Below are 17,886 nucleotides of genomic sequence, written 5' to 3' on the forward strand. Positions count from 1 at the left end.
CCTCAGCCAGCAGGGGGAACCAAGGCTTGGAGAAAGCTCCTGATCCTTTCCTTTGAGTTACCTGCAATCATAGTGACATCAGGTGATTGGCAGGTACCCATTTCAAAGCAGCGTGCAGACACGTGTGGGAGCCAGTGGGCCACACCCTGTTCTAAAAAAACCATTGGGCCCTAGAAATTCTCAAGAAAAAGAGGCACTTTGTGTAGCCTTAAGCCATGCACTGGACAATGGTGGTGGATTTTTTTTTTCATTTTGTTGCATTTCAGAAAACAAAGCCAGAGCAGCATTTCAAGGGCTATTTAATAACGAAAGTGTGGCTGTCACTGTGGATGCCCTCACTGAACTGCGTGGCCCTTTGGAACTCACAGCAGAAGTAAAACATTCCTCGGGTTACCTGAAGCATCATGGCTTCCCTTTCAGCCTCAAGGTATTTTATATTTATTTAACAAAATTAATTTAATGCTCAGTCGTAAACAGAACCTCTAAGTAGTTTGCCAGAAATATAGCTAACAATCCCCTGTAATGGGAAGTTCTTATTTTCTGATGTTTCATTGTGTTTTATTTTTAAAAACAAAACACAATTGTTAAAGATTTCATTGATTTTCCATTTTCAAAACAAATATCCAATATCAATACTAAACATTAGTTTTTCTTACACACACCCGTTGACTTCCCTCAGCTTCCATTTCTGGTTTATTACATCAAATGATACGTTGTTTATATACAATACTATGTTATCACAGTGTTATATTCCTTGTTTTATGTAAATAAAATTGTAAATGTTTATTTAAATCCTGCCAACGAGTCCATGTTTTTTTTATGTTTCTGCAAATATATTGTAAAAGGTTCCCATTCTTTTTCAAAGTCCCTGTTGTCCTTTTTTCACAGTTTGTCCGTTAACTTTGCTAACTCTGTTTCATTGTGTTTTATATGTGCTAGGAAGCTGTCCAGAATGACTGGGGAATCCCAGCCAGATGGGCAGGGTATAAATAATAAAATTATTGTTATTAATTAATTAATTAATTTGTTGTTTTATTTGGGGGGGTACTTTTTTAAAAAAAAGAGCGGTGGACTTGTAATCTGGTGAACTGGGTTCGCGTCTCCGCTCCTCCACATGCAGCTGCTGGGTGACCTTCGGCCAGTCACACTTCTCTGAAGTCTCCCAGCACCACTCACCTCACAGAGTGTTTGTTGTTGGGGAGGAAGGGAAAGGAGAATGTTAGCCGCTTTGAGACTCCTTCGGGTAGTGATAAAGCGGGATATCAAATCCAAACTCTTCTTCTTCTTCTTCTTCTACTTATTCTCAAAGTAGTCAGTCAAACAGTATACTGTTGTTGTTTAGTCATTTAGTCGTGTCCGACTCTTTGTTACCTCATGGACCAGAGCATGCCAGGCACTCCTGTCTTCTCCTTCATGGATCACTGCCTTGTCGTGGTGAAGAGGCTTGAATAACGCAGAGAAGCTATGAGCTATGCTGTGCAGGGCCACCCAAGACAGACAGGTCATAGTAGAGAGTTTTGACTAAACGCGATCCACCTGGAGTGAGAACCGGCAAGCCACTCCTATATCCCTGCCAAGAAAACTCCACGGACAAAAACAACAAACAGTATATGCTAAACAGCAAAAAGAAGAACCTAACAACATTAAAATATTACAGCAACAACATCAAGTAAGGGTGTTTCAGATGGGACCTTGATATTGCCAATGAGCCATTGGCAGCAGGGTTTGTTTGTTTAACAAATAAATCTGGATTAAATGGTGTCACATAAATTGGACATCGTGAGGAATACAGGAGCTTTGTGCATCCCAGAAAGCTGGACACACATGCTTGATTTCTGTGATTATGGGGGGTCAAAGAAAGCTGGAATACTGAAATCACTGTGATGTAGGATTGAGATGCCCTTCCTCCAGGCCATCATAGGTTTATGAGAGAGAGCACCATCAGCACATTGTGTGCCACAAGATGTTGGCCGGGCTGAATTTCTGAAACAGTCATCAGTGTGAAATGGTACGAGCATTAAAGAGTAACAAGACCTTGCAATGCTTCTGTTATATTCCACGTGAACACATCCACATCGATGTTTTGTTGTCTTTTCTCTTCTCCTGCTTATTCCTTCAGCTGACGCTCCTTGAGATCCTGTCTGAAAACAAGACAGAAGCATCCCTGAAGCTGGCTTGTGACCCAAACCTGAATCTCTTCTTTGTTTTCAGGGCTAGAAATAAGCTGCAAAGGTAAGAAGAGGTTGGCCTTGGCGTTTTACTCAGAGTAGGACCACTGAAATTAATGGACTTTGGTTGCTCCTGTGGGTCTGTTCTGAGTTGGACTAGCGTTGGCTATAATCCAATGAAGTCCACTGTTCTTTGACTTCCCAAAATGTTGGGTTGCTGGCACTTACTGAGATAGAGAGGTTAGATGATGTCTGTTATTTATTAAGCATTCATTCGGATTAGTTTGTGGAGGGGTTAGATGATCTTGCATTGAGCAAGTGTTATCCCATACTTTCCAGTGTATTTTCCTGTACTATTCTTATCACACAAGGATAAGGTGGGAGCAGCAGGTTTGTTGCACAAGAGCACCAAAGCCAGCTGTATTTGCAAACCCTGAATTTGCTGGTTGAATCCCACCTGGTTGTGGTGACAGCCAAGAAGCACCTTCAGAGGGATAGCTAATCCCTTAACACAGAGCTTTCCAAACTTTTCATGTTGGTGACACACATTTTAAACAGGCATCATTTTGTGTGACACAGTAATTCAGTTTTACTAGCAAACCAGAGGTTAAACCATGGGTAGGCAAACTAAGGCCCAGGGGCCGGATCCAGCCCAATCACCTGCTAAATCCAGCCTGCAGAAAGTCCGAGAATCAACATGTTTTACGTGAGTAGAATGTGTCCTTTTATTTAAAAGGCATCTCTGGGTTATTTGTGGGGCCTGCCTGGTGTTTTTACATGAGTGGAATTTTATTTACCGTATTTTTCGCCCTATAGGACACACTTTTCCCCCTCCAAAAATGAAGGGGAAATTTGTGTGCGTCCTATGGAGCTAATGCAGGCTTTCGCTGAAGCCTGGAGAGCGAGAGGAGTCGGTGCGCACCGACTGCTCTTGCTCTCCAGGCTTCAGGCAGCTATCCGCAAGCCTTCGGAGCACTCCGAAGGCTTGCGGATGGCAGCCTGAAGCCAGAAGCCCAGGGAGCACAGTGCCAACTGCCGCTGCGCTTCCCGGGCTTCAGGCAGCTATCTGCAAGCCTTCTGAGCGCGGCGGGAGTTCCCACCAGGCTCCGAAGGTTTGCAGATAGCCTGTTTTGGGGGGTCTGGGGAAGCTCGGGCTTCCCCCATCCCCAGCCCCGCAAGCTCCGGGAGTGGCGGCGAGGTTGCACGCAATCTTCCCGCCTCTCCTGGACCTGTTTTGGGGGCTGGGGTCAGGGGAAGCTTGGACTTCCCCGCCCCAGCCCCGCGGCTAAAAATGAAGCCGCGCAACCTCTCCTGGCTGGAGAGGTTACCTGTGGCTAAAGAGGAAGCCAAGACAGCCAGCGGGATGGATCCCGCTCGCTGTCTTGGCTTCTTTGCTCTTTAGGGCTGGGGGGGGAAATATTTTTTCCGCTTTATTTCCCCCCCCCCTAAAAACTAGTTGCACCCTATGGTCCGGTGCGCCCTATAGAGCAAAAAATACGGTAAAATGCATCTCTGGGTTATTTGTGGGGCGTAGGAATTCGTTCATTTTTTTTTTTCAAAATATAGTCCAGCCTCCCACAAGGTCTGAGGGACAGTGGACTGGACGCCTGCTGAAAAAGTTTGCTGACCCCTGGTTTAAACTAACCCTTTTCCAGTCTAGGGAGGAGTGTGGGGAGCAATTGCACGACACACCTGCACACTGCAGCCGACACACTAAAGTGTCGCGACACACAGTTTGGAAAGCTCTGCCTTAGCACATCTGATAGAAGATTCTCTCTCTTTCTCCTCCAGTGAAGAATTGCATATCAGATGTCTCCAGAACCTGCCATTTCTCCTTCAGTATTTCCCCAGCACGGCTGAAGTTTCCTCAAAGGTAAATTGTTCCAGTTAAGTCTCGTCGGCCACAGATTTTGCTAACTGCATCTTACTGCAACTTACATTAGGAAAGGAATTGGGGGAGAGGAAACCTGCTGATATCACCACACTGTTAATTCAAAACTATGGTGTGATCACATTTGGAATGCTGTGTTGCCTCACCCCAATATTATAGAGTTGGACAAGGTTCAGAAAAGGGCAGCCAAAATGACCATGACGATTGAACTACTGCCCTGTGAAGAAAGGTTTCAGAATTTGCGACGTTTTAGTTTAGAGAAAAGGCGACATGATAGAAGTTTATACAATTATGAATGGTATGGAGACAGGGGATAGGTAAAAAAAAAAATTCTCCCTCCCTCAAAACACTAGAACCTTTGGGCATCCATTGAAGCTAAGTGTGTGAAGATTCAGGTCAGGCAAGAGAAAGTCCTTTGCATAACACATGGTCCAAACTAAGGAACTCGCTCTCAGAGAAGGCAGTGATAGCCCCCATCTTGGATAAATGAGGATTAGAGAAGGCTGACATTAGCCATGATGAATATGTTCTGCTGCTACTGTCAGGGGAACTGCGGGTAGGCAGTGTGGTGGTGCTGTTCTCAGGTAAAACTTGCAGGCTACCCACAGGCATCTGGTCAGCAGCTTTGAGAAAAGGATGCTAGACTAGATGGGCCATTAGCTTGTCTTTAAGTTCTCAGAGTGGTGGCCAGGGCCTGATCACATAACAGATGATGCTGTCCTGTACCTGCTATAAAGGAAAATGAAAGAAAGGATTGGGGAACCTGTGAGTGGCAGCAAAGGGGTGTGTGAAAGACTTTGGTCTTTCAAATTTCAGCAGTGCCCTGCCCAAGGCCAAAATTCAACAACCTCCCATCCGTCTCTCGCCTTCCATTCTGCACTTGGACTATGCCATAATTGGAGGGTCCTGCCTGTAGTGCAGCTCAGCACCCAGTGAAGTGGAACTGGTTGCACTGCCCTAAAATTGCCTCTGGTGAAGAAATACATTGGGGGGAGGGCAAAGTCTTTTGCTGTTGTTGTTTAACTATCCTCTGTAATTCCTTTAGATAAATTATTCTACCAAGGAAGCAGAAGCAAAAATTTCCATCCAGATGGAAAATAAGGATTTCCTTGTTTTGACAAAGTTAGCATTTACTGGGAGGAACCACACACAAGTCCTTGAACTGATGCACAGTGTACCCCAGGTTGGTGGGACCACTTTTTAACATGTGTTTTAATCCATGCAAACAAGGCAGTGAGGAGGTGGCGAATAGCCTCCTTGAGGTTTCTGGGTGTACAACTCAGCAGGATGTTGCATCTCTTTCCTTTTTTTTTTATTTCAGTTAGCAATTGTTCCAAGGCGACTTGTTCTCACAACAGCTTACCAAAAAAGCAAGAGAACCCAAGCTTTGAGATGTGTTGCATTATGGGATGGCAAAGAAGCCAAACTCGCAGGCAGCTACACTGGAGTCTTCCCAAAGATATATGGAGGTCATGAAGTGCAGGGTAGGTTTCTATAAAACTCTGGGGCAAGCAGTGATAGAAGGGAAATGGCCAAAGCTCAGTGGGAGAGCACTCAGTTTAAGCAGAGCTTCCAAGGTTCAGTCTCTGCCATCTCCTGTTAAAAGTATCCAGGTGGAATGGTGGTTAAAATCATTGGGGTTAGATGAGACGGCAAAGTTGACATGTTTAATTACAGAAAAATCATTGTTGATATTTAGTAAAGATTAGAAACTCTTTATGGACTTTTTGCATGAAAAAGACCTTGTGATATCTGGGTTTGAGGACTGAAGAAAATATTGCTTTTTAGAAAGTAAAATAGTTGGGTGTTACCTCAGAGTGGATGCTTTGAATCATTTTCTACCTATAGCTGACAGAAGAGGAATCAAAAGTTCTCTTTTCGCTTTTCTCTTTCCTTCCTTTTATCTTCTCCCCTTTTCAGTTTGTGTTTTCATTTAGATTAGGTTTTTTATCTTTGATAATCTAAAAAGATATTGGGTATTTGATATTAAACTTTGTATATACCGTGTGTGTGTGTGTGTGTGTGTGTGTGTATATATATATATATATATGCAGGTTTTGGTGTCCTCGGGTGTCTTCCCGTGTAAAAGTTGGGGTGTCTAGGCGACGTTTCGACGAGGTCTCACTCGTCATCTTCAGGCTGGTGCTTTCGGCTTCTTGTTACTGGAACAGAGCAGGATCTCAGTGTTTGAGTTCCTATAAATACTGTTGAGGGGGTGTGGTGTATAGCCTCCAATGTTCTGGGCAGAGAGGAAGTTCCCAGGCTAGTGTGCCTTTTCTTCTTTTGTTCCTTAATTACTTGAGGGATATCTTGAGTGATTTCTTGAGTGATATCCTGAGTACCACTTAGGTGGGTCATTAGGTGTGGATTAGTTGCTAAAGTCTTTGTGTCTTGACCTCTTGAACTTTGTGAAGAGTTTTTCTGAGAAGATGGCTGTACTGCACTTAGTTGTGCTCTGGCTTGGCTTCGTGTATAGGGGCGAGCTGTATATATATATATATATATATATATTCAGACTTTAATAAAAATTATTATGGGGGGAGGGGAAGTATCCAGGTTGCAGGTGAAGAGAAAGAAAGATGGGAAAGTCAAGTGACTTGCTCTGTTCTAGGGTAGGGGGCCATAGCAGTGGTAGAGCATCTGCCTTGCACCCAAAAGGTCCCAGGTTCAATACCCGACATCTCCAGATACGTTCCTAATTGAAAGAAAAGCCCATGTTCAGAGACACCTTTTCAAATACAGCATCATTGGCCTCATTCAAAGGGTAGTAGTAGTAGTAGTAGTAGTAATAATAATAATAATAATAATAATAATAATAATAATAATAAATTTTATTTATATCCCACCCTCCTCTGCCAGAGCCGGGCTCAGGGTGGCTAACACCAATAAAATCACAGTAAAAACATAATGGGGGAAAAGGGGGGGAGAAAAGAAAAGAAAAGAAATAATTTTAAAATACAGGTTAAAATGCAATTTAAAATGCAGCCTCATTTTAAAGTAGCTGATAAATTAAGACCACAAGGGGAGGGAAACATAAGAGTCAGACCGAATCCAAACCAAAGGCCAGGCGGAACAACTCTGTCTTGCAGGCCCTGTGGAAAGATGTCAAGTCCTGCAGGGCCCTAGTCTCTTGTAACAGAGTGTTCTACCACGTCGGGCCAGTGCTAAAAAGGCCCTGGCCCTAGTTGAAACCATAATGTGTATGTTCAATTTTCCCATCATGTGTTTCCTGGACAGGTAAGAGTATGAAGATGATGTGGAAGTCATTCAAAGTTCTACCCCCAAATGAACTTAATTCACATTCAGTTCACCTAGCCATTATAGGGACTGCTTTAAGGTGCGGTTCAGAGATTTTTGAACTTCCTTAAATCCAACTGGTTTGTTCCAAGCACTGTATGTCGTGTCTAATAGGAAACATGGCTTGTTTTCCATTTCAGTGGAGATCTGCCATCCTCTCTCGGTCCCTTTTCCTCAGCGCTCCACGCTCCGCTTGCATGTGGAGCACTCTGGACGTAGCCACAGAGACAACGTCATCATTGGTTGGGACGCAAAGGAAAAGGTAACAGAAATGAGAGTCAGCTTTTCCATTCATGCAGCGCTACACCCTTAGACCCTGCTCTGGAAAGCTATTGCCTCCTCAGTTATGGCCACCAACAAGCCAAGTTCAGACAACATGGAAACACAGAATGCAGGTTTTTCATCCAGAAGATCTCCCATGCTCATTCTCCAATATCACCAGTTAAAACAGGGTTGAGGAACATTTTCCAACCTGAGGGCCACCTAGCTGTCTAGACAACCTTCTGGGGGCTACATGTGGTTGGTGGGTGGGGCCAGAAGCAAAAATAGACAGGGCAAGGAATGTATAAATATTGCCCCTTGTACAATAGAGCAGCTTCTCCACAGATTCTTGCACCCCTCTCTCTTCTCCATCCTGCAGACAAGGGACATGATCATAGTTCCTTTGTACACATACCTGGCTGCTTCCCTTTGGTCGAGGGGCGGGACAAGGCTTAGTAATATCCTGCTGTTTCCACGATATAGCTTTAAACAGCCTTTCTGGCCTCATAAGCCCTTCTCCTGTCTAAACCTCCCAAAACTTAAACAATACAAAATTTGTTATCTTTTCCATTTGTATGTAAATCTAGACATTTTGTGTTTCATGTTGTAAATCACCCTCTGAGGGTGGTATACTATTATTTTTAATAATATAACAAATAATAAACAATAAAATTAAATATAACAACAATAATAGGAGAGATTGCTATTGCCACCACTTGTTTAACCTCTGTTTTTGATTACAGCAACAGGTCTCTGTATCTTCTTCTCTCAAGTTTGGAAAAGAGCGTGTCTATTACTACGCTGCTGTGGCTCACCCTTTTAACTTCACCATCAACCACATGGAGGTTAGATCTCTCACCGAAAGCAGAAGAGCTGCCTACAACCAGCAGGTAAATTGACCGGGTGGATCACACAAAGCAATTAACGGTGCAATCCTATAGATAACTATCCGAAAATAAGTCCTTTTCTGGAAACTGGATATCAGAACGCAGCTGTGTGCACCTGATAATGTATGGAATCCCCCCCCCCAATTGAACTGGGTTGTGTAAAGCGGGGATGGGGAACATGTGGCCCTCTGAATCTTGCTGAATCACAACTCCCATAATTCCTGACTATCAGCCATGCTGGCTTGGATAGACAGGTTTCACAGGTTCCCATCCCTGCGACAAGGGCTGGGACATGCATTACACTTAACTTTAAACCATGGTTTCCATATCCTGGGCTTGTTTGGAAGCTGCTAACCATAGTTTCCCACGTAATGGAAAGGTATAGTTCGTTATGGCTTCCTGGCTTGTTTCCCCCACTTGTGCAAAGAGAAGTTACCATATTTTTTGCTCTATAAGACTCACTTTTTCTCTCCTAAAAAGTAAGGGGAAATGTGTATGCGTCTTATGGAGTGAATGCAGGCTGCACAGCTATCCCAGAAGCCAGAACAGCAAGAGGGATCGCTGCTTTCGCTGTGCAGCAATCCCTCTTGTTGTTCTGGCTTCTGTGATTCAGAATATTTTTTTCTTGTTTTCCTCCTCCAAAAACCAGGTGTGTCTTATGGTCTGGTGCGTTATAGAGCGAAAAATATGGTATTTGCAAGGAAAAGAAGCTTGTTCATACCTGGGTATGATCATATGAACACAGCCTGTCTTTCTATCCTGCTGTTTTCCAGGAGATCAAAGTAGCTTACATCCATTTCTCTAAATCAGGGCTAGGCAATGGACCAGCCCATGGATGGTCTGGGAATCAGCATGTTTTTACATGAGTAGAATGTGTCCTTTTATTTAAAATGCATCTCTGGGTTATTTGTGGAGCATAGGAATTCATTCATCCCCCCCCCCCAAAAAAATATAGTCCAGCCCACCACATGGTCTGAGGGACGGTGGACCGACCCACGGCTGAAAAAGGTTGTTGGCCCCTGCTCTAAATGCTAATCACTTTGTCCCTTAGGGGCTCATAACCCTAGGGTGTGCTTTCCCCCCTTTCAAGTGAATATTGCTCTTGCCATGCTGCTCTGTCTGAAACTTAGTTCAGCATTTCTTTTTCTGACTTTAGGTGTGGCTGGCTTGGGACGATGGGCAACCCGCCCACTTGAAATTTACATTCGGAGACAAGTCCCAGACCAACACCACTCTTTGGGATGCTTGTATCACAGCTTCCTCTAGCCAGGTACAAATGTTTTTATTGGCATTTTCAATTAATATTTTAGGTCGTCTGTGAGAAACCGCTTAGAGGTCCTTTGTTCTAGAAAGCAGTATGTGCATTTTTGTTTTTATTTTTAGCTATATAAAAGACTGCATTGCATCATTGCAGCTATGCCACCCAAAGTGAAGATAGAGTGTTAAGTTGTGGGTGAACATATCAGACGACACAGCGATTCTTCAAACAGCTCTTGTTTATTCACAGGCCAGAACAGAAATGAACTGAAGGGTTCAGTCAGCCTGCTTATATAGAGCTCCAGTACAATGTTACTGTAACAGCTTTCTAAAACTATCCAATCACTGAACGTCACTTTCGATCCCTTATTTGCATAACTATCTACAGTATCCCCCTGCTGGCCCAGGGTGAGAACTTCAGTACATAACATAGAGCATGGGAAGCTGCCTTATACCCCAATTCACCATTGGTTCATCTAGCTCAATGTTGTCTGCACTGCCTGGCAGCAGCTCTCCAGAGTTTCAGGGAGACGTATCTCTCAGTGCCACCTGGAGGGGCCGGGGATTGAACCTGGGATCTTCTGGAGGCAAACAGATGCCCTGCCACTGAACCACACATCTTCTCCAAAGTAATAACCAATGTTTCTCATTCATAATTTCTGCAGCTTCAGAATGTTTTAAGCCTTGCAAGTCTCCAGGCCTGCGGGTCCCTCGAGCAGACAGCAGCCTTGTTGAGTCAGCACTTGGACCTGAAGTGGAATGGCAGAAAAATTGTGCAGAATCTGACATACGAGGTGGAATCTTCATTATTCTGTTGTATGAAATTGAGTACTGGTTTTGGGTGGCAGGAGGCGGGCAGCTGTGGGGGACTCCCTGGTCCTGAATGGGGTAACTTAACTGTGCCCCTGAAGGACCAGGTGCACAGCCTGAGAGTCATTTTGGACTCACAGTTGTCCATGGAGGCGCAAGTCAATTCTGTGTCCTGGGCAGTTGTTTATCAGCTCCATCTGGTACTCAGTCTGAGACCCTATCTGCCCTTAGACTGTCTCGCCAGAGTGGTGCATGCTCTAGTTAACTCCCGCTTGGACTACTGCAATGCGCTCTATGTGGAGCTACCTTTGAAGGTGACTAGGAAATTACAATTAATCCAGAATGCGACAGCTAGACTGCTGACTGGGAGTGGCCACCGAAACCATATAACACCAGTCCTGAAAGACCTACATTGACTCCCAGTACATTCCTGAGCACAATTCAAAGCTTTAAAGTCCTAAACGGCCACGGCCCAGTATACCTGAAGGAGCGTCTCCACCCCACTGAGGTCCAGCTCCAAGGGCCTTCTGGCGGTTCCCTCACTATGAGGTTACAGGGAACCAGGCAGAGGGCCTTGGTAGTGGCACCTGCCCTGTGGAATGTCCTCCCATCAGATGTCAAGGAAATAAGCAACTACCTAACTTTTAGAAGACATCTGAAGGCAACCTAGTTTAGGGAAGTTTTTAATGTTTGGTGTTTTATTATGTTTTTAATATTTTGTTGGGAGCTGCCCAGATGGGCGGGGTATAAATAAATTATTATTATTATTATTACATCACTTGGAGAAAATTGCTTTCATGAACAAGGCTGAGGTAGGGCAGGATTTGCTTTTTGACATATTTCATAGCCCTTGAGCCTGTTCTGCTAGCTATTTGTTTATTTATTCTTGTTCTGATGGTGCTGAATGTTTTCCATAAGATCTGTAGGCTTGCGTCCATGGCTTCCGCCAAATAATCCTGGGAACTGGAGCTTCTCCCTCACAGAGCTACAATTCTCAGCACTCTCAACAAACTACAGCTCCCATGATTCTTTGGGAAGTTTTAAATATTTAATGCTGTATTGTTTTTAACACTCGATTGGGAGCCGCCCAGAGTGCCTCGGTAAACTCAGCCAGATGGGCGGGGTATAAATAATAAATTATTATTAATTATTATTATATTATGTGTGGTGCAGATCTGCCTGAATTGGCTGGGATGTGACTGAATCTCACCCCAAAACAGTGACAGTCTGGGAGCACCCTTAGGAGCCATTATTAAACAACTTGTGAGTCGTACTCATCAGTGACTGCAGACATCAGAAATGCAGGCACGTTTTGAGCTCCTGTTCTATTTCCCCTTTTTAAAAAAATGCAGAAAAGCAAGTCATTGCACCTGGATAAAATTCAGGTGGAAGCCATTTTGGAAAACATCTTTTCGACTCCATGTTCCAGTCAGCATATCATGGGGGAAATTGAAACGGACTACTCGGCTTGGCTTCGTCATTTTGCGAGCCTCAGAACCTGCGATCTCCCGGAGGTAAGTGATGGGTTGCCATTGCTCTCAAATACAAACAGGGTAATCCTATGCCTGCCTATTCAGAACGAAGCCCCACTGAAATGGACGAGGCTTCCTTTTGAACAAACATGCATAGGACTTCAGTGACATGTTCATGCCTCTGCTTTGCAGAGAACAACCCTCTATCAATCTGAAAGCATCCTATGTTATTAGAGGGGCGGTCAGGTCCGAGTCCGGCTTAAAAGATAAAGAATCCCAGAATCATTGGAAGGGACCCATGAGGGTCATCTAGGCCAACCCTCCGCAGGGCAGGAATCGTTTGCACAGCATGGGGCTCAAACCCAGGGCCTTGAGATTCAAAGCCTCATGCTCTACTAACTGAGCTATCTCCCTAAGAAGGGAGGACAGGAGGGTCTTGAAGTTGCTCATCAAACATGCACACCGGGTCAGCAGCTGGCTGAGCAAGCAGGCACACACACCTCACCAGGTCTCTGTCTTCCCCACTGCATGGGAATCATTGTGTCTCTGTGTTCCCTTATGGAGGCAGCGAGTGTCCCTCTGACTACCAGTTCCTGGCAAACGCAAGCAGGGAGAAAGTGCGACTGCACAGAAGTCCTTCTTGCGGGCTCCCTATAGGCCTGCTATAAGAAAAACTGCTCCCTTTTGCTTATGGGGTATTCCAGAGCCCGTATAGAGTCCTTAAGTGGGTTCCCTATTGGTAGGAGAAAACAGAGGCCTGCCAGAGTACCGTATTTTTCGCTCTATAAGACGCACCCGACCATGAGACGCATCTAGTTTTAGAGGAGGAGAACAAGAAAAAAAAAGTCCTCTCTCTCTCTGTGCAGTGCCCCTTCAGCGAAGCGGCAGGAGAAACGGAGCCCCTTCCATTTCTACTCCCGCTTCGCTGAAGGGGCGCTGCGCAGAGAGGGAAAGCGGTGCAGCAGCTCTCCAGCAAAGCGAGGCCAGGAGAGCTCTCCTGGCTTCAGCAAAAGCAACGTGAAGCCTCCGGAGCACAGCGGGAGCACTCCTGCTGCGCTCAGGAGGCTTCGGGCAGCTATCCCTGAAGCCAGGAGACCAAGAGGGATCGGTGCGCACCGATCCCTCTTGCTCTCCTGGCTTCAGCGAAAGGTGCGCAGCCTGCATTCGCTCCGTAAGATGCACACACATTTCCCCCTACTTTTTAGGAAGGGGAAAGTGTGTCTTATAGAGCGAAAAATACAGTATACAGTGGTACCTCAGGTTACATAGGCTTCAGGTTACAGACGCTTCAGGTTACAGACTCTGCTAACCCAGAAATAGTACCTCGGGTTAAGAACTTTGCTTCAGGATGAGAACAGAAATAGTGCTCTGGTAGTGTGGCGGCAGCGGGAGGCCCCATTAGCTAAAGTGGTGCTTCAGGTTAAGAATAGTTTCAGGTTAAGAACGGACCTCCAGAACGAATTAAGTACTTAACCTGAGGTACCACTGTATTGAGAAGCAAAGCGGCTAGTAAGCCTGATCTTTATTAAAGGAACTGTTGCAACAGAGTGCCCACTCAGCACATGCAGGAGGGAGGAGAATCCTGAACAATGGTGTGCAATCCCTTATATAGACTTTTGAAATTGCCCACCCTGTAGCCCAAGACTCCCCCAAAAACATCATACATACATCACAGAAGGAGGCAATCTACAGCAGAAATCCTGCCTGCCAGGATACCTGATAATGGTCACTGATTGCATTACCTGGGCAGTCTGGCCATTCTTTTGTGATCATTAATACTTTAGTTCCTGAGTCCAGGTTACAGGCTCACTGTATTCATACATAAATGCGCCCTTAAGACAGGATTTGCAAGCAAAAAGACAATGGGAAGGCTTTCCCCATTTGCCTCCCTTACTGCAGAGGAATACTTGAGGTCATTGGGAGAGTCAAAATGGCTTCAGGATTGCTCTCCCATACTATTTCAGACACATGGTTCATATATTTAGATATGTGTGTATTTATGAATGTTTATTCTATATCTGAGACCTTAAAATTTTTTTGACAGGCCTCTAGTTGGTCCCTATGAGAACAGGATGCTGGACTAGACGGGTCTCTGGCCTGATCCAGCAGGGCTTTTCTCATGTTCCATTCCAGCTATAGTCATTATTTCAAAACTGGCATCTATACATAACAATCACCATATGCAATTTTTATGCAAACCTTTTGCGGGGTGCATTTCCTCTTTGGGGGCACCCTGCCTGTCAAGATTTGGAAGCAGTATCAAAGACGTATCATTCCTACCCACCGTGACACATGCCTATTCTCCCCCCACCCCTTTACTTTACTTTGCTGTCTCTGGTAATTCCACCCACTCTGTTTTCCTAGGTAATTGCAGTCTCTGGGAAGCACCAGCTAAACAAGGGAGGTTTTCTCTGGCGATCAGAAGGCAAACTCAGCCTTGCTGGCGGCGAGGGGTCCATCACGGCCACCTTAAGAAATCGTAGCACAGCCGAAGAGAGGAACTATTCAACAGAGTTTTCAGTGAGTTGTATAATATGTGACAGGCCCAGGCTACCTCAGATATCATATCTCCTTATACAAACCTGCCTGGGTGCTAAGACCCTCATGGAAGCAACTTCTTTCAGGCCTGTTGACATCAGAGCCAAGGTTGGTGGCGACACCAAAGGAAGCCTTTTCTGTAGCAGCTCCCATATTGTGGAATTCTCTCCCAAGAGACTGGCTCCCTCTTTGCTATTTCCTGCTATTTCCTGTTTAGGCAGGCCTTCAGAAACTAAGGCACAGACCACAAAAAACAGCGACAATGTGTTGTTGACAAAGGACAGCTGGGCATATAAAGGGCCCCATTACCTTCAGTAGCTTAGGGCCTCATCAAACCTAAATCCGGCCCTGCTCTGGACTGAATATCCCTTCGGTCTGATGCAGAAGGCACTTAAGTTCCAATGGCAAGCAAAGGGTTAAGCACGCTCTCATTTCCCTGCCCTTCCTTTAATGCAAATTTCCCCCTCCCAACAGAACTGTTGCAAGAGAAAGGACTGCCTGGCCTTTCTTGCACACCCCTGCTACCTGACATGCAATTTGCCCCGACAATCCTGCATCCGCCATAAATATTTGAGTTCAAAATTTACCTTCATCTGCCACCCATATTGCAAATGGGCATGCACTGCCACCTAGTGGTAAAGGTATTCAAGTGAATATAAATAATTTGAAGAGTGGGCTGGCGGTGGGAGCTTTAAAATTACTAGTAGCTGGGTGGGTGCAGAGCCGTCTTTCCCATAGGGCTTAGTGGTGCGTTGCGCCTGGGCACCGGCCTCTCAGGGACGCCCCAGCGAGTGGAGGAGCTGCACAGCTTTGCCAGCGGCCTTCCCTTTCCCTGCACGCCTGCAAGCTGTGCCCCGCCAACTATATGGCTGGGGGGCACACAGCTTCCCTCCCAAGCCTCTGTGGGGGATTGCTCTCCCACAGTGGCATGGGGGAGAGTTGCGCCCCCTCCATGGCTGTCTGCGCAGCTCTCTCCCTGCCCTCTGCAATCCATTGTAATTTGGGGGTGCTGGGTGGATATTTGCACCCCAGCGCCGCATCTGCTAAAGACGTCCCTGGGTGGGTGTCAGCAGAATTCAATTAGGGCCTAGTGCCTCCTCGCCATACCACTCCAAATCACCATTCAGTATGAGGAAAGAAAAAGAGGAGTTTGGATTTGATATCCCGCTTTATCACTACCCGAAGGAGTCTCAAAGCGGCTATAAATCTCCTTTCCCTTCCTCCTCCACAACAAACACTCTGTGAGGTGAGTGAGGCTGAGAGACTTCAAAGAAGTGTGACTAGCCCAAGCTCACCCAGCAGCTGCATGTGGAGGAGCGGAGATGCGAACCCGGTTCACCAGATTACGAGTCCGCCGCTCTTAACCACTACACCACACTGGCTTTGGGTTGTGGCATTTGGGACTCCTTTGTTTATAGAAAACGAGGGGAACAGGTGACACAACAGAATAGTATAAAATTATGTGTGACATGGGGAGTGTGGGTAGAGGATTTTTTAAAAATGCCTCCCTCTCTCATGATGCTAGAATTCATGGATTTTCAAAGAAGGTGAATGCTGGAAGTTTCAGGACAGAGAAAACGAAGTCATCCTTCCCGCAGCAAATTGTTAAACTATGGAACTCACTCCCACAGGGATGGCCGCCAAGTGGGATGTCTTTAGAAGACAAACGGACAAATTTATGGAGGAGAAAGTTATTGATGGCTACTAGTCACAATGGCTATGTTCTGCCTCTGAAGGTAGAGGTGGTGACGCTTCTGAAAACCAGTTGCTGAAAATGTTTTGCCTTTCTTTCCACAGCTCAAAGCATCTGATGCTGTTTGGCTGGGTGTGGTGGGAAGTGTGGCTTCCTCAGCTGGTCAAAGTCAAGTCCGGGTGGAGGCAAAGATTGACCCAAAAGAGGCAGTGAAAATAGCAGCTTCCAAAGGAAAAGGATGCCTTCAATGTTACATGGGATATCTAAAAGGTAAATTCACTATTCTGTTCTGGATAATTGCATGTGGAATGCCTCAAAGTGATGGCCAGTTTGCTGTTGCGGTTAGAGGAGGGGAGCCTCAGGCTAGAATGTGGCCCACCATACCTCTCTGTGTGGCCTTCAGAGCTCTCCTCAGTCCCCATCAGGGGCACCAACTTGGGTCCCAGGTTATGGGTGCCCAGCACTTGTGAAGTGATGGGGGGGCTGTGGTGTGGTTGCTGAACACCCCCAACAAGATGGTGCCCCTGGTCCTTACCCTTCATTGGCCCTCCCCCATGCCCTCCCAGAGAGCTTCTTGCCTGCCTGGAATATGTCCTGATAATAATGCCTCTTCCTTTTCTGGATAGGAAGATCTCTCTGCAGAAAAGTCTGACTCCCACACTGCCAAAATGCAACTTTCACTTTTTTACAGCAGGCTACACCTGCTGGTCCACCTGCTATTGCCTCTGGTCCCACCCACCACTGAAATGCGGCCCCCCCCCAAAGGTTGCCCATTAGTCAATGCGGCCCTCAGGCTGGAAGAGATTCCCAAGCCCTTGCATTTGCATAGCAGTGGGAGAGCTAGAGATCAAATCCTCGTGGAGCTGGGTGACCTTAGGTCCAACTCTTTCTGTCTCTCTGATTAACTCCCCCTGCAGTAGCTGGGAAGGGATAAAAAGGAGTTTAGGGATTTTAAAGAAACAATTTCATATGTTGTGTGTCTTTGTTTCTCAATTTGATCCAGGTGGTATACAAATAAAACACAGCTCTTAGTGGCCAACTTTATTGGTTGCTCTTCCTTCTTATGGCTTTGTGGGGGCAGGGACAGGTCTTCAAATAGAGGACTGTCCTGTGTAACGTAGAACGCATGGCCACCCTTGACCCAGAGTAGCAGTGATGGTGATTTGGCAGCCTCCTTTTTTTGTTTATATTTTGAAAGTTTGTTTAATTTTAATCTTGATTTCTTTATTTAAATACTGCCCTATACCTGGGGGTCTCAAGATATAAAACCACAAAATACCTAATAAAAATAAAAACAACAACCCAATAGCCGCCCCCCACCCCCCAAAAAAAACATTTGAAAAGGGCACAGGATGTAAATCGGATCAACCAAAGGCCTGGTTGAAAAGGAACCATTTTTGCCTGGCACCTAAAGGTGTATAATGAAGGCACCAGGCAAACTTTCCTGGGGAGAGCATTCCACAGACGGGCATTCCACAGAAGGGGAGCCACTGCAGAGAAGGCCCCTCCGAACCTCTTGAGTTTTTCTGCAACTCTATAGTGCGGGACTTGACATCTTTCCACAGGACCCCCCTCCTTTGGTAATCCTCATAGAACTCTAGCCCAATGGTTG

General features: G+C 45.7%; 1 protein-coding gene across 2 annotated transcripts in view; it reads left to right on the plus strand.

Annotated features, from left to right (window-relative positions):
- LOC309356463 (uncharacterized protein) overlaps positions 1-17,886 on the plus strand; it is a 71,629-nt gene that overhangs the window by 41,860 nt on the left and 11,883 nt on the right. For both annotated transcript variants that reach the window (XM_081887900.1, XM_081887901.1), the window contains 12 exons: positions 267-427; positions 2,120-2,232; positions 3,960-4,041; positions 5,105-5,242; positions 5,381-5,543; positions 7,497-7,618; positions 8,361-8,507; positions 9,661-9,774; positions 10,427-10,555; positions 11,924-12,085; positions 14,408-14,563; positions 16,379-16,544. In XM_081887900.1, the coding sequence (XP_081744026.1) occupies positions 267-427; positions 2,120-2,232; positions 3,960-4,041; positions 5,105-5,242; positions 5,381-5,543; positions 7,497-7,618; positions 8,361-8,507; positions 9,661-9,774; positions 10,427-10,555; positions 11,924-12,085; positions 14,408-14,563; positions 16,379-16,544 (1,653 nt within the window). The remainder of the gene's footprint in view (positions 1-266; positions 428-2,119; positions 2,233-3,959; positions 4,042-5,104; positions 5,243-5,380; positions 5,544-7,496; positions 7,619-8,360; positions 8,508-9,660; positions 9,775-10,426; positions 10,556-11,923; positions 12,086-14,407; positions 14,564-16,378; positions 16,545-17,886) is intronic.

The sequence above is a fragment of the Podarcis melisellensis genome (assembly GCF_964234715.1).
Source record: "Podarcis melisellensis genome assembly, chromosome: 14".
In the NCBI taxonomy this organism is placed as follows: domain Eukaryota; kingdom Metazoa; phylum Chordata; class Lepidosauria; order Squamata; family Lacertidae; genus Podarcis; species Podarcis melisellensis.